Below are 13,817 nucleotides of genomic sequence, written 5' to 3' on the forward strand. Positions count from 1 at the left end.
GGGCATCTGTATGTGCCCACCACTCACATCTGGAAGAACACATGGAATGATTTGGTGTGTGCTTGTTTTATATGCAGGTTTTTAATCTATATTTACAAAAAGAAGCCAAAGTTAGCTGAAGCTAATTATATCTTTATGGTCTTAGAGACTATTTACAGCACTGCAATTATTGTTTCATCCAAAACCTACCTGTCATGTGTACCATATTGACATGGGAATATGCTATGAGGGGGAGCAAACTAGGAGGAGAACAAAATGTCTTTGAAATGCAATTATAAGAAGGGACAAACTCTATACAAAGGCTCAATCTTGATTTTGTCACTCAAGAAACCAACAGTCTGTTAGAAATTGTGTTTTCAGGGCTGGGGAGATTGCTTAGTGTTTAAGGCTCTTGCCAGGTTAAGGCAAAGCCAGAGGACCAAGGTTCAATTCCCCAGGACCCATGTAAGCCAGATGCACAAGGTGGCGCATGTATCTGGAGTTCATTTGCAGAGCTAGAGGTCCTTTCATGCCCATTCTCTATTTCTCTCTTTCTCTCTCTTTCTTAAATAAATAAATAAAATGAAATATTAAAAAAGATAAATTGTGTTTTCAGAGGCTGGGGTGGGTAGCTCAGATGGAAGGGTGCTTGCCTCACACCCATGAAGCCATGGATTTAATCCCTAGCACCATGTAAAACTGGGCATAATAGTGCGCATCTGTAATCACAGCACTGTGAAGTTGGAAGCAGGAGGATCAGACATTCAAGGTTATCCTTGGATAATAGTGAGTTTGAGGCCAGGCTGGGCTACATGAGAACTTGTCTCTAAGAAGCCATGGTGTTGCATATGTGGTTATAGCTGACATCATTACCAAAAGCTTACTGCAACTTTCATGTGTGATTACTTTTTATGAGTGCAATGGAATGAATCTGAAGCATCTCCCAAAGGCCTATGCTTTACACACTTGTTCCCCAAGCTGAAATGGCTATTTTGAGGAGCTGTATAGCCTTTAATAAGTGGAGCTTTAGCCCAAAATTTATTCCCCAGTACCCCTACATAAATCCAGATGTACAATGTGATACATTTGTGTCTCCACCAACTCTCTCCTCTCTCTCCTTCCATTCCTTTGTCTCTCCCATCTAACAAATAAATAAATAAATAATAGGTGGAGCCTATCTGGGGTAAACAGGTTCCAAGGGCAAGACTTTTGAAGGTTTTCCTTGCATGCTGCTTCCTGGTCCACCGTGACATGAACAGCCTCCGCCTGCCATTCCTGCTGCCAAGAGCTGAGCTTTCTCCACCATACTTTCTCCATTGTAATCGACTGGAACCCCATGAATCAACGTTTTCTCCCTTAAGTTCCTTCTGCCAGGTATTTTGGTTGCAGTGATACATAAAGTGATTATATAACAAGTTTTAAAACTTTGAGAATAAATTTATGTGTTGTCTATTTCCTAAGACCAAGGTAATCATGCCCAATTTTGGCCTCATCCAAGCAGAGGAAGAGACAGGGATAAGTCTCTGTTTTAACTAGGAAAAGTTGCACAGGCTCTTCCTGAAGATAACTAATAAATCATCCATGTCTCTTTCTTAACAGTTGGTTATCCCTCAGGACAAGGGTGGAGGTGATTTTGAGGGACCTGGGCTTGAATATTTATCTGTCTGATTTTCTCCCTGACCCCACTCTCTTTCTCTTTTTCTATATCCTTTCTTCTTACTCTTTTTTAAAAATATTTTTTTATTTTTATTTATTTGAGAGCAACACAGAGAGAAAGAGGCAGAGAGAGAGAGAAAAAGAAAAAAAAAGAGAGAGAGAGGGAGAATGGGCACGCCAGGGCCTCCAGCCACTGCAACAAACTCCAAATGTGTGCACTCCCTTGTCCATCTGGCTAACATGGTCTTGGGGAATCGAGCCTCAAACTGGGGTCCTTAGGCTTCACAGGCAAGCGCTTAACCACTAAGCCATCTCTCCAGCCCTCCTCTTGCTCTTTTTAATCTCTCTCCTTTTCCCTTTCTCTCCCATACCCACTGTTCAACTCCCACAATTTGTAAATTTTGTATCAAGGGATGGCTGCCTTTGAGGCCCCCAATTCAAATGGAAATCCTGAGTTAATCCCTCAAGGCTCAATGGAGTGCTACCCAGACGCTATTCAGTACCTTGAACATGTCTTTCCTCCTCCTTGTAATGTTCTTCCCTCTCCTAAGTGAAAAGCCCATGAGTCAGACTATCTGGTTTTAAAGATGCTTTGTGCTTCTTAAGAAATAGATATGATTATTAGCTGCCATATCTCAGCAAATCAGTCACCTCCTAAAGATGCTTCCCTGAGGAGATGAAGTCTCTGCATTGTTTCTTCATAGCATCTGAGTCAGAAATAATATATTTAGCTATGCAAGTACTTACACTCAATATAAATACATCAATGTATGAGTTTGCTAGAGCTACCATAACAAAGTACCCACGTACTGGGGGGCATAAATAGGAGAGATTGGTTGTCTTATAGTTTCACAATCTAGAAGTAGAGGTCAAGGTGTCATTAGGATTGGATTCCCCCATGGATTCTTCTTCTTGGTTTGCAGACATATATATATATATCTGCCTCCCCCATGTGTCCTTGAATGTGTTTGTGTGTATATGTATACATGTGTGCACATACACGTGTATTAACTTCTTATTATAATAAAACCAGTTACATTGCAGTTGTGCCTCCATGCTTAGAAAGGTAACCCTTCTCTTCATACTGATGTGGGTCCATGCTTATAAAGGTAACCCTTGCCTTCACACTGATGTGGGTTTATGTTTATGTAGAAGTATTACTCACTTAAGGACATACCTATATTTGATTAGAACATACAGTTATGAAAGAAAATGGGTCAAGCTTGAGGAAGGCCATCTGTCAAACTGTGTTTTGGCAAAAGGAAAACATAAGAACAGAACTTATGAAAAAAAAAAAAAGGCCAAAGTATTATAGCCTAAGGGTACCCACACAGTTCTGTGAACTCCAACTGTCATCCTTCTTTTCCAGTTATGTAACTGTTCAAGATATCTGTGCTGGATGTGGAAATCATGTGGGCTACAAAGCGGGTGCTCTGACAAGAGTGCAAAACCTCATTTTCAGTTTTTAAAATAAAGACAAAATCAGCATGCACAATTTATGTATTTTTAAGTAACCTATCCTACAAAATATCTAGCACATTTTAGAAAGCAAAGTATAAGATCAAGTTCTTAGATATTTTAACAATTATCATCTTTTATTAAAATTTCCACAATGGGGCTGGAGAGATGGCTTAGCGGTTAAGCGCTCGCCTGTAAAGCCTAAGGACCCCGGTTCGAGGCTCGGTTCCCCAGGTCCCACGTTAGCCAGATGCACAAGGGGACGCACGCATCTGGAGTTCATTTGCAGAGGCTGGAAGCCCTGGCGCGCCCATTCTCTCTCTCTCCCTCTATCTGTCTTTCTCTCTGTGTCTGTCGCTCTCAAATAAATAAATAAAAAATTTATTTAAAAAAAAATTTCCACAATGTATTATTTCATATGAAAGTATTTTCTAGATAACTGGCATTCCCATGTAGCAAGATTTAAAAAAAAAAAAATCATTCTACACAATGAAAACAAAGTTTATAGGGGCTTGAACTAGAATGATGGCTCAGTGAATGAAGTGCTTGCCACTCAAGCATAAGGATTACAGTTTTGGTCCCTAGAACCCATATACATGCAGGCATAGTGTCCCACCTGAAACCTACCATTCAGGAGATAGAAACAGGGAATCTCCAGGGCAAGTTTGGTAGCTAGACAAGCCAAACAACAAGTTCTAGGTTCAAAGGATAGGTTTAGTCTCAGTAAATAAAGAGGACAATGAGTGAGGAAGATACTCAGTGTCAAACTGTGGCCTCCATATACAGACACACACACACACACACACACATTTGCATATGCATGTAAACATGTGTGCACCCACACAAATGTGAACCCATGTACAAAAACATGCACACATATCACACATATGCAAAAATATAAAATAATACAAAAAAACAGTATTTCCATCCACAAGATAGTTTCCAGGAAACAATCTATGGTTCCTCAAATCATCTATGTGAAGAAGTTGAGTCCTCAGAACTACAGAGGCATGAATACTTGAGTCTGAGAATCAAGAATCAGATCTTCACTTTCAAATTTGTAGCATTCTCACTGCAGTTATCACCTTTGATGGATTACATTGTGGTACTTTCATACTAAGTAAATCTAAGGATGGCTCCAAAGGGTAGCTTTAGCTTTGAGATTGTAATTTTTCTTGTAATGCCTAAGAATTTTTAATGCATCTGAGCTTTCACAACCACAAAATAAGTAAACAATAAGAACAAAATCTAGGTCTGCAGAAATGAGGATGTCAGTGGCTGTGCCATGTACTCCTTTCTATACTAATCTTCATTTAATATCTATCATCCTAAAATTCTTAACATTTTATCCAGCTCCCATTTTCCCGTTTATAGATTAAATAATGCTTTGAGGTATTTGTTTTTTACCAGTCATAATTTTTAGTTTTTTTAAATATTTTAAACATAAAGTATAATTTACATAATGTGAAATGTTGTTGTTCAATGACAAATACATACAAACATGAATCTCATGGATCTGGCTAAATATCCCATGTTTTCATCATGCCATAAATATCCTTCATTGTCAGACACCATGTAATCTACCTTTACAGGCACCACTTTGCTCTGATGATGAAGTTTCCCAAAACAGTGTTATCATGAAAGAATGCTTTTCTTTCATCATGAGGTAGTTTTGACTATCCCCAAATGACTTATATACCCAATCAGATGGCACAGTCTCCTTTATGACTCAATTTTCTTGTTCCATATAATGCTTTGGAATGACATCCATATCATAGTGTAATTTGACAGTTCAAGGTTTCTTCCATTTTGATTTGTTTGACTCTATACTATACCATATGTAAATGTATCACAATTTATTTATCCATATTTCTGTTGAAGGAAATTTAGGATATTTAGAGTTTAGAGCTGTGACGCATGAAGTTAATACAAATATCCTTATACACATCTTTCATAAACATATATATTTCATTTATCTTAAACTGGTACCTATATGGGGAGCTAAGAGGTCATAATAAGAGGTCTATTTAACAGCCCAAACACTGTCTAAAGATTGCTGAAGTTATTATACTAATGCATGAGTTGTGATTTTCTCTGCTTCTTTCCCTACATTTAGCATTGTCAGTCTTTTTTAATTTTAGCCTTTGTAATAGTTGTGTATTGGTACCTCACTGCAGTTTTAATTTGTGTCTCCCTAGGGTGTAATGATATTCAGCACTATGTGGTGCACCCACTGGCTGTATATTTATTTCCCATTTTTATTGACAGGGATTAGAATATTAAACTATGCATATTTAGCTAACCACAGGCTCCTGATACATGAACAAAGGAAGATATCTGCAACTTGATATTTATATTTACTTTATGACAAGCTATGTACACTGTGCCCTTATTTTAACATGTTTTATAAACATGTAATAAGCATTATAATATATCATCATTATTTTTTTCTTCAGTTAATATTCTTTTAGTGTTTTTTAAACATATATTTATCACCTTCATAATAGTTTCTCTGAATATGACGTGTCATATTTCCTGGTTACTTTGATTTGTTTCTCTTTGTCTGTTATTTTTAGCACTTTGACAATGATGTACATTGATGCAGTTTTATTTGGGTTGATTTAACTTATATCTGTGATTTTGGATATTTAATGTAATTGAAAACTCTTAAAGTATTCTTAATATTTTTTCCATTCTTTCTTGATCCATGATTATTAATATAACATAAATGTAATATAATTCATGTATAATATAATAACATAAATAACATAAAATATAATAACATAATATAACATAAATCCTTGCCTGCTTCATAGTATTCAAAAGATCACTGAGACTTTGTTTTTATTCACTATTTTGCTTCTGTGCCTCAGTTTTGATAGTTTGTATTACATTATATTATATTAATTATATTATATTATATTATATTAATTTTCTTCCAAAATGATCATAGTAATATAAATCTACAGCATGTTTTCTATTTCAAACGCTGTAGTTCTCAGCTTCAACGTTTTCATCTGTTTTAGTTTCAGTTTTCCTTACACTACCAAGACTCCCTATCTATTCACTCATTACATCTACATTTTCCTTGAAATCCTTAAGGGCATTTGTAACCTCTATTTATCTTACCTGTTATCTTTTACTGTCAACATCATTGCATTTTGGTGCTTTACCTGAAGGTTCCCCTGCTTCTCTGCATGTCCTGAAGAGGTTTATGATTACTGCTATTATTAGCTGTACTTCAAAGATTTGGCTGCATAGCTGAGAATTGGGATTTTGTAGTGTTTCTTGATATTTCTTCTAGTAAGCAGTTTATTATTGGCTGGCGTGCTTGCTCATTTCAAAATAGGACATGCCCAGCCCTAAAAGATGACCTTTCCAAGACCCTCCCTAAACACTGACTCTCTATTCAGGTGCATTGAAGATCTTCCTTTCAGTACTCTAAAATTTCCTGAATCTTCATCTCACCTTCAAGCCTCCAGCAGTTGTTCTCTGCCAGATTCATAGTCTCCCAGTGCTTGTGCACAGTTTAACTTTAAGCAAAGACAGAAGAGACCTCCAGAGAGCTCTAGGATCCTATCTCTCCATGCATGGCATTTTCTTCCTTCAAATTCTACTTGCCTTGGTAGCACACTGTGATCTTGGCTTAGATGAAGTTGTCAATATTACTGTATATACTTTGTAGGGTCCACTTTTCTACTATTAGAAAATGTTTCCAGGCAGGAAGTATTGGCAAATGTGAGTTGATCTCTTACTTTCTAATTTCCCAGAGACAGTCATTTCGTCCCAAAATGTTGACAAGAACTTTGGGACAATATAATTTTTTTAGAAAAAGATGATGAGGAAATCTTAAAATGCCTATGTTGGCCAGGCGTGGTGGTGCACGCCTTTAATCCCAGCACCTGGGAGGCAGAGGTAGGAGGATTGCCATGCGTTCAAGGCCACCCTGAGACTACAGAGTTAATTCCAGGTCAGCCTGGACCAGAGTGAGACCCTACCTCGAAAAAACAAACAAACAAAAAAAATGCCTATGTTATTCTAGTAAGTGTCTTCATCTCTTAGCTCTATGACAGTGTAGTAGTTTTTTTCCAAATTGTTACATGATCAAAATAATAATAATAATGACAACCTTGGGACCTTTGCCCTGTAGACTCCAGCTTTCCTATGTGCGCCTATGTGGTTCCAAGAAAGGGCTTCCATGGACTGAAAATGGCTTCCTATATGCTGCAAAACGATGTTAAATTGGTTAAGTAAGGGCAAAGCTATTTATTCTGCTATGAGTAATAAGGTTTATAATGCAAATGGCCAGAAATCTTCCAAGTAATGAATTAGAAGTGACATGCTGTTTTATGACTAATGGTGATCAAACTTATCCTGAAAATAACTCTTGACTTCTCCACCAGAGCCACACTAGGCCTATTACAGCTCTTCAGGTCAGTTACCAGTGAAATCATATTAAAGAAAAAAACTGAGCTGGATATGAGAAACAAATTATAATGGCTGGGACATAGGAAGGGCCCAGCCACACTCTTCCAGACTTCACTCTCTGTTGGAGAATTGATTTTCTTTTTTCAGCATGTAGCAAGACCCCATGAGATAAACCACCCTTTGCATCTCAGTCAAGACCCAGATGAAACCACAAAAGAATTGGGGAGATGAGCATGAGTGCTGCTTCCACTGTGAGCTTGACAATCAGTGCCAGGGCAAACATGACAGATGCTGAGGATCGTCAACAGATACCAAAGCAGAAATCCAGAGGCTCCTAAGAGCTTATCACTGAAGGGGTCTTAAAACACACACATCAAGGTTCAGGGAATTTTGTAGACAATGGGGTGGAAAGATTGTAAGAGCCACAAGTTGAGATGTCATGCCCAGAGCCATCGCCTCCCCCCAATAACTGACTACTGCTGCTCCCTGTGGGAGCAAAACCCACAACACCATGGGGAATACCAGCAACCTCACTGAGGAGGGCCCCCTGCAGAACAGGGGCAGAGAGGAGGAAAAAGATGGTACCAACACATGATGTATACATACAAAGTATGTTCTTAAAAAAATAATAAAATATATGGTCTCTGTCATTCATCAGTAACCTTTACATAATTAGATTTCTATAAGGTGTCTGTGAGACTCACAAACAGAAGTGAGGGAATATAGCAGTATTCCTCCTATTGAACCAGTTGAATATGGATGACAAGCAGACAAATGGACATCAAGGAAGCTGTAAAAAATAGCATGGACATCAAATGATTGCCTTTTTGTACATAAAAAATCTAACTACTCTCTTTTCTGAGAATACTTCGATGACATGAACTGTTCTCTCTTAGAAACCATTACTTCTCACACAGACCTTATATACTTTTTTATATTATTAAATATTAAAAATAAATAAAAAGATATTAAAAGGAAAATCTCTTTTACAAAACAGAGGAAGTACTAGTAGATAATAGTTTCCTGCTTCATCTGGTTAGATTCATTTTTTTAAGCTGGTCCATTAAATCTAAAATCCACTGTACTAGAGAAAATAAAAGCTTGGTAGGGCATGATTAGGACTGCCTGATAAAACGCAAAATGTCCAGTTAAATTTGAGTATTTTTACTGTGGTGATTTTTTATTTTAATTTTTAAGTATTTAATTAACTAATAAAGTAGTATGTATTTAAAATGTGTAATAAAAAAATAAAATGTGTAAGGTGATGATTTAATAAATATGCACATAGTATAATAATTATCACAATGATTTTAACACATCTATCACAACTCATAGTTACTTACCACTATATGTGCATGCACTAAAAATCTGCTCTCATCACATTTTAGGTATTTAATGTTTTATTATCAGTCATATATATATATGTGTGTGTGTGTATATATACGTGTATATATATATGTGTGTGTGTGTGTTTGTATGTGTGTACACGTGTGTTGATCTCTAGTTTCTAATTTCCAAGAGACAGAGAGCTATTTCTGTACATGTGGGTATGCATTCCCATGTGTGGAAGCTAGAGGACAATCTTGAGTACCATCCCTCAGGACTTTAAAGCTAAACTGGCTTCCCAACAAGCACCTGGGATCCTCCCGTGTCTGTTTCCTTAGTATTGGGATGGCAAGTGTCTGACATTTTACTTGGGTTCTTGGAATCAAACTTGAGTCCTTATGCTTGGTAGATGAACACTTTACCAACTAAGCCATCTCCTAGGTCCCTCAATGCATTATACTTAACAATACTGACCATATTCTACATTCATTGTTGAAACCTCATCCTGTTATATGTGCAAGATTCTGTACTTTTACTGACATTTCCCCACTGCCTTCCACTTGTGTGCATTAAACTTTCCTAAAGTACACCTATAAGTGTGATAAGTTATTTGTGTTTCTATGTCTGACATATTTTACTTACCAAAAGGTCTTACAGTTTCAAACATATTGTTAAAATGGCAAGACTTACATCGTGTTTTTTTGTTTTTTGTTTTTTTTCGTTTTTGGTTTTTTGAGGTAGAGTTTCACTCTAGCCCAGGCTGACCTGGAATTCACTATGGAGTCTCAGGGTGGCCTTGATCTCACGGCAATCCTCCTACCTCTGCCTCCTGAGTGCTGAGATTAAAGGCGTGTGCCACCACACCTGGCTAAGACTTACATCTTTTGGGGCCAATCAATATTGTATGGATATACATTTTGTGTCTCATTCATTTGTTGTTGGACACAAGCTGTTTACATTGCCAGGCTATCGTGTCAAAGGCTATGGTAAGCATGAGCACACCAACACTTCTTTCAAGTTTCAACACTTTAAGTAGCCTGCTGGATCTACAGAAGCTACACAATTTCACATTACCACAAGTAGCATTTTCAAGTGTTCTACTTTCTCCACATATTCACAGACATCCTGCTTTTTGTTTTGTTTATAACAGCTATCCTCTTGTGGTTTTCATTACATTTCCTTAATGACTAGTGGTACTCAATATCATGCCATGTGCTGATTGAGCATTAGAATATCTTCCTTAGAGAGATGTTTATTGGAGTCTTTTGCCTTAAATATGAATTCATGTAAATAATAAATATTTGTCCTAGTCTGTGTATGCCTCACACATTGTGGATAATAGATGCATATAAAAATGGTGCTGTTCATATGGATTTCAGTTTTAGCTAGTTGCCTTGTGGTTTTGTTTGATAAGCATTAAAAAGAAATCCACAGCAATAGCAAAAAGTGACAACTCTAATAGATATAAAATAGTCTTTTAGATATTTCAAATTTTACTAAGGTGGGTTCTGAAATAGTTCACTATACGTATTTGTGGGTGCTTGGCTGGTATCCCTGCTTTATTAAAAAATCATAATTTCATTTTATAGCCTTCAAACTAAATCAGCTGAGCTTCACAGTCTTTGTACAACATTATTGAACTTGCTTAATGAAATTAAAACTCAAGCAAGGTATTTCATTCTCTTGTAGTAAATTAGTTCAGGCTGTGAGAGTTCAAGGAGAACAACTCCTTCCTCTAGGTATTCTTGTAGTTTGGTAGAATGAAGGAGGGGCAGGAACTTCATATTTGAGTTATTTATTGCTCTTTTTTGTGAACACTGTCTTGGTGGCTGTCTGTACTAGAAACAACAGATGTTAACAGCTCTTGGATGAATTTCAATATGATCTCTCCTGGCCTCTGAAAAGCTTGGATAAAGACAAAACAGGCCCAGCCAGAGAACACAAGAACAAGCTCCAGGCTGTGTCTGGTTGCTTGAAGGCTAAAGGTATATAAAACCACCAGTGAGCACTTCCATGAAATATCACACTTAGATCAAGGCATACATGCAAATGTATACAGTTCTTTTCTGAAATGACAGAAACAGCCAAGAAGTATGTTATAAACATAGTAACCTCAGGAAGCATCTTGCCTTGAGGTGGGGAAAGGCTTCAGAAAGGAACAAAAGTCCACTGCACAGCACAAGAGCTGTGCCTTTGATGGTCAGTGCTAGAGTGACTTAACAAGAATATCAGAAATGTCTCTAGAACAAGCCAGAGCCACATGGGATCAGTACTGGCAGCATTTCTATCTGTACTGTTTCAGATCATATTCAAACATGAAACTGTCCAGACATGAGGGGAATCCAGAAGTGAATGCACCTCTTGGGCTGTCTCCAACAGGCTCTCTTCCATGAAGTGGGTTTGACCTAGACAAATATAACTTCTATGGTTTAATTCACTGAGAGAGAATATCTAAAATAATGAACTTTTCTTTTGGCTCCCTTCACTAGTAATTTTTAAGTACTTCCTAATAATATTAATACTAATAATACCTAATACTTACAATTCCTCCACCCCACTGTTCAAGAAAAAAAGTGTGAGTTGGACATATACCTATAATCATAGGCTCAGGCAGCTAAGACAGGAGAATAAGAAGTTCAAGGCCAGCCTGGACTATAAAATGAGTGCCAGGTAGGCCTAGAATAAAAAAAACATTAGTCACTAGTGGCATTTCCTGGTTTGGTCCATTTCCCCAAGGGCACTGTGCTGAGGGCTGAGTGCACAGTGCCCAATATGCTCAACAGGCTTTTCCTTTCCTCCTCTGGTTACCATTCCCGTAACTGATTACTCATGCCCTCTGCCTCATATTGCCCTAACTCTCCCCTCTGCTTCTTCTACTGGATGACATGCCTTTGGTTGTAATAAGCCTATTATTTTTTCTTTAGGCATTTTAGGGGTATAAAACAAATATTCACAAATGAGGGAAGGGGGAAAGCCTTGGCTTTATTTATACAATTTTCTTACTTCTAGGATTATTTTACTCACTTTAGTCACTCAGTGAAATGAAATGAAATGAAATGAAATGAAATGAAATGAAATGAAATGAAATGAAATGAAATGAAATGAAATGAAATGAAATGAAATGAAATGAAATGAAATGATGTGGTGGGTGCTGGCCCATCCGCCTGATATGTGGATGCGAGGTTGCTTTCCTGAAGGAAATTATTCAACGTTTTCAGGGTTGTGAAAAAAGAGAAAGGAAGGTGCCAAAAACAAGGGAAGAAAGATGGAAAGCATAAAGTTTAAAACTGAATGGAAAGGAATTTGATAAAATGCTGTCAGAAATTCAGAAGCTTGAGTCAGAATGAAGTACCTGTGACCAAAATTACCTTTCCACCTCCCTTACCCAACCCTCAGTCATAAGAACATAGGAAAGCATTGAGTTTTTCTGAAACTCGATGTCAAAAGTGCTTTTCCTGTTCTTTTCTTTCCAGACAAAGTGAGCATATTGTCAACCTTCCTCGCTCCCTTCAAGTACCTAAGTCCTGGCACCACAAACACAGAGGATGAAGATAATCTCAGTAAGCAGCTTCACTTCCCCAAAGTATGGAGAGAACCTAGCTCAATATGTTTGGAGAGTGGGTGTGTCTTTCTTTGTCCACAAACACTCAGATCCTTATGATCGTGGAGGAGTGGCTGGCTAAGTTTTCCCCAGAACAGAAAACTGTACCCCCATCTTCCCAGAAAATCCATCTTCTTCAGTTGCATCCATGTACATTTTATCCTTACCTGCAGCACCAAAGTCACAAGAATCCCATGATCACCTGAAATGCAGCCATTCCTCCAAGTCCTTTCCTTTTCCATCATACATCCTCAACCAGAATCTCCTGTTCACAGGAAACTTCATCTCCACCACAGTGCAATCTGAGCTCTGGTGGGTTTGTTTTAGATCTACTTCAGTGATAAGGTCTTGGGAACCTCTGTGTCTCTGGATCTCTGATTTGGTAAGAGTTAAGTGTTCTCTTTGTCTGTCTCCTTCAGCCTTGTGCTGGTACCAGATTTACCATGAAAACAGCACTCTATAATCTTATTGACTAGAACCATCTCTCTTTTTTCTTTTGATTAATTTGACCAGGGGCTTATCAATATTGATTATTTTTCTGAAGAAACAGCTCTTTGTTTCATCATTTTTTTCTATTTTTAATGTATTGATTTTTTAATTTAAAAAGTTTGCCCATATAGACCCCTCACCATCCCTAATACTGATGTGGATCTTCAGTGGGTTTATTGATATTCATTATGTGGATCAAGAGGCCTCAGCCAGTCTCTGCAGGGATGGGTAAAACATGGTGACTCAGGCTGTTCTCACCCACCCTGAGGCTCTTATAATCTTTCTGCTCCATCTTCTCTGATGTTCCCTGAGCCTTAGTGGATAAGATAGAGATATGATTTAGTGTTGCTTTCTCTAAAGATTTTGGATCTCTCTGTGTGACCACAGTGTCTGTTTCCATTTCCTTGAAAGGGTTTTCAAGCAACCCATAACAGCAGGATTCATGTCACCTCTTCCCTGGTAATGACTTCTGGGCCCAGGTAACATGAGGTGGATGTGACCCATCTCCTGGTAAACAGTTGGCTCTCTCTTCTTGATGCACTGATATATCTTTGTAGTCCTCCATATTCTCCTCCATCTGTAAAACTGAATAGATCCTTCAACCAAAAGTGAGAACAGTTAAAATAAAAGAGGATAAGCCTATTCATTATATATAATATATATATTATATATTATGTATATAATATATATTACATATATATTATACATATGTACATATAATATATAATATATTTTATATATATATAGTGAGTAGGTTGCTTGACTTTTTATTGTTTAGGTTTTTGAGTTCTTTGTAGATTCTAGACATTAGGCATCTGTCAGTTGGATATTCAGCAAATATTTTCTCCCATTCTGTGGGTAATCTATTGGCTTTACTTAT

General features: G+C 37.4%; 1 protein-coding gene across 3 annotated transcripts in view; it reads left to right on the plus strand.

Moving 5' to 3' along the window:
- Positions 1-13,817, plus strand: part of Adarb2 (adenosine deaminase RNA specific B2 (inactive)) — a 646,431-nt gene that overhangs the window by 405,307 nt on the left and 227,307 nt on the right. For 2 of the 3 annotated variants that reach the window (XM_004662206.2, XM_045151501.1), the window contains exon 2: positions 12,321-12,407. The exons of the other annotated variant lie outside the window; for it this stretch is intronic. In XM_004662206.2, the coding sequence (XP_004662263.1) occupies positions 12,321-12,407 (87 nt within the window). The remainder of the gene's footprint in view (positions 1-12,320; positions 12,408-13,817) is intronic. 3 annotated transcript variants of the gene reach the window in all.

Source organism: Jaculus jaculus, chromosome 6 (genome assembly GCF_020740685.1).
Source record: "Jaculus jaculus isolate mJacJac1 chromosome 6, mJacJac1.mat.Y.cur, whole genome shotgun sequence".
In the NCBI taxonomy this organism is placed as follows: domain Eukaryota; kingdom Metazoa; phylum Chordata; class Mammalia; order Rodentia; family Dipodidae; genus Jaculus; species Jaculus jaculus.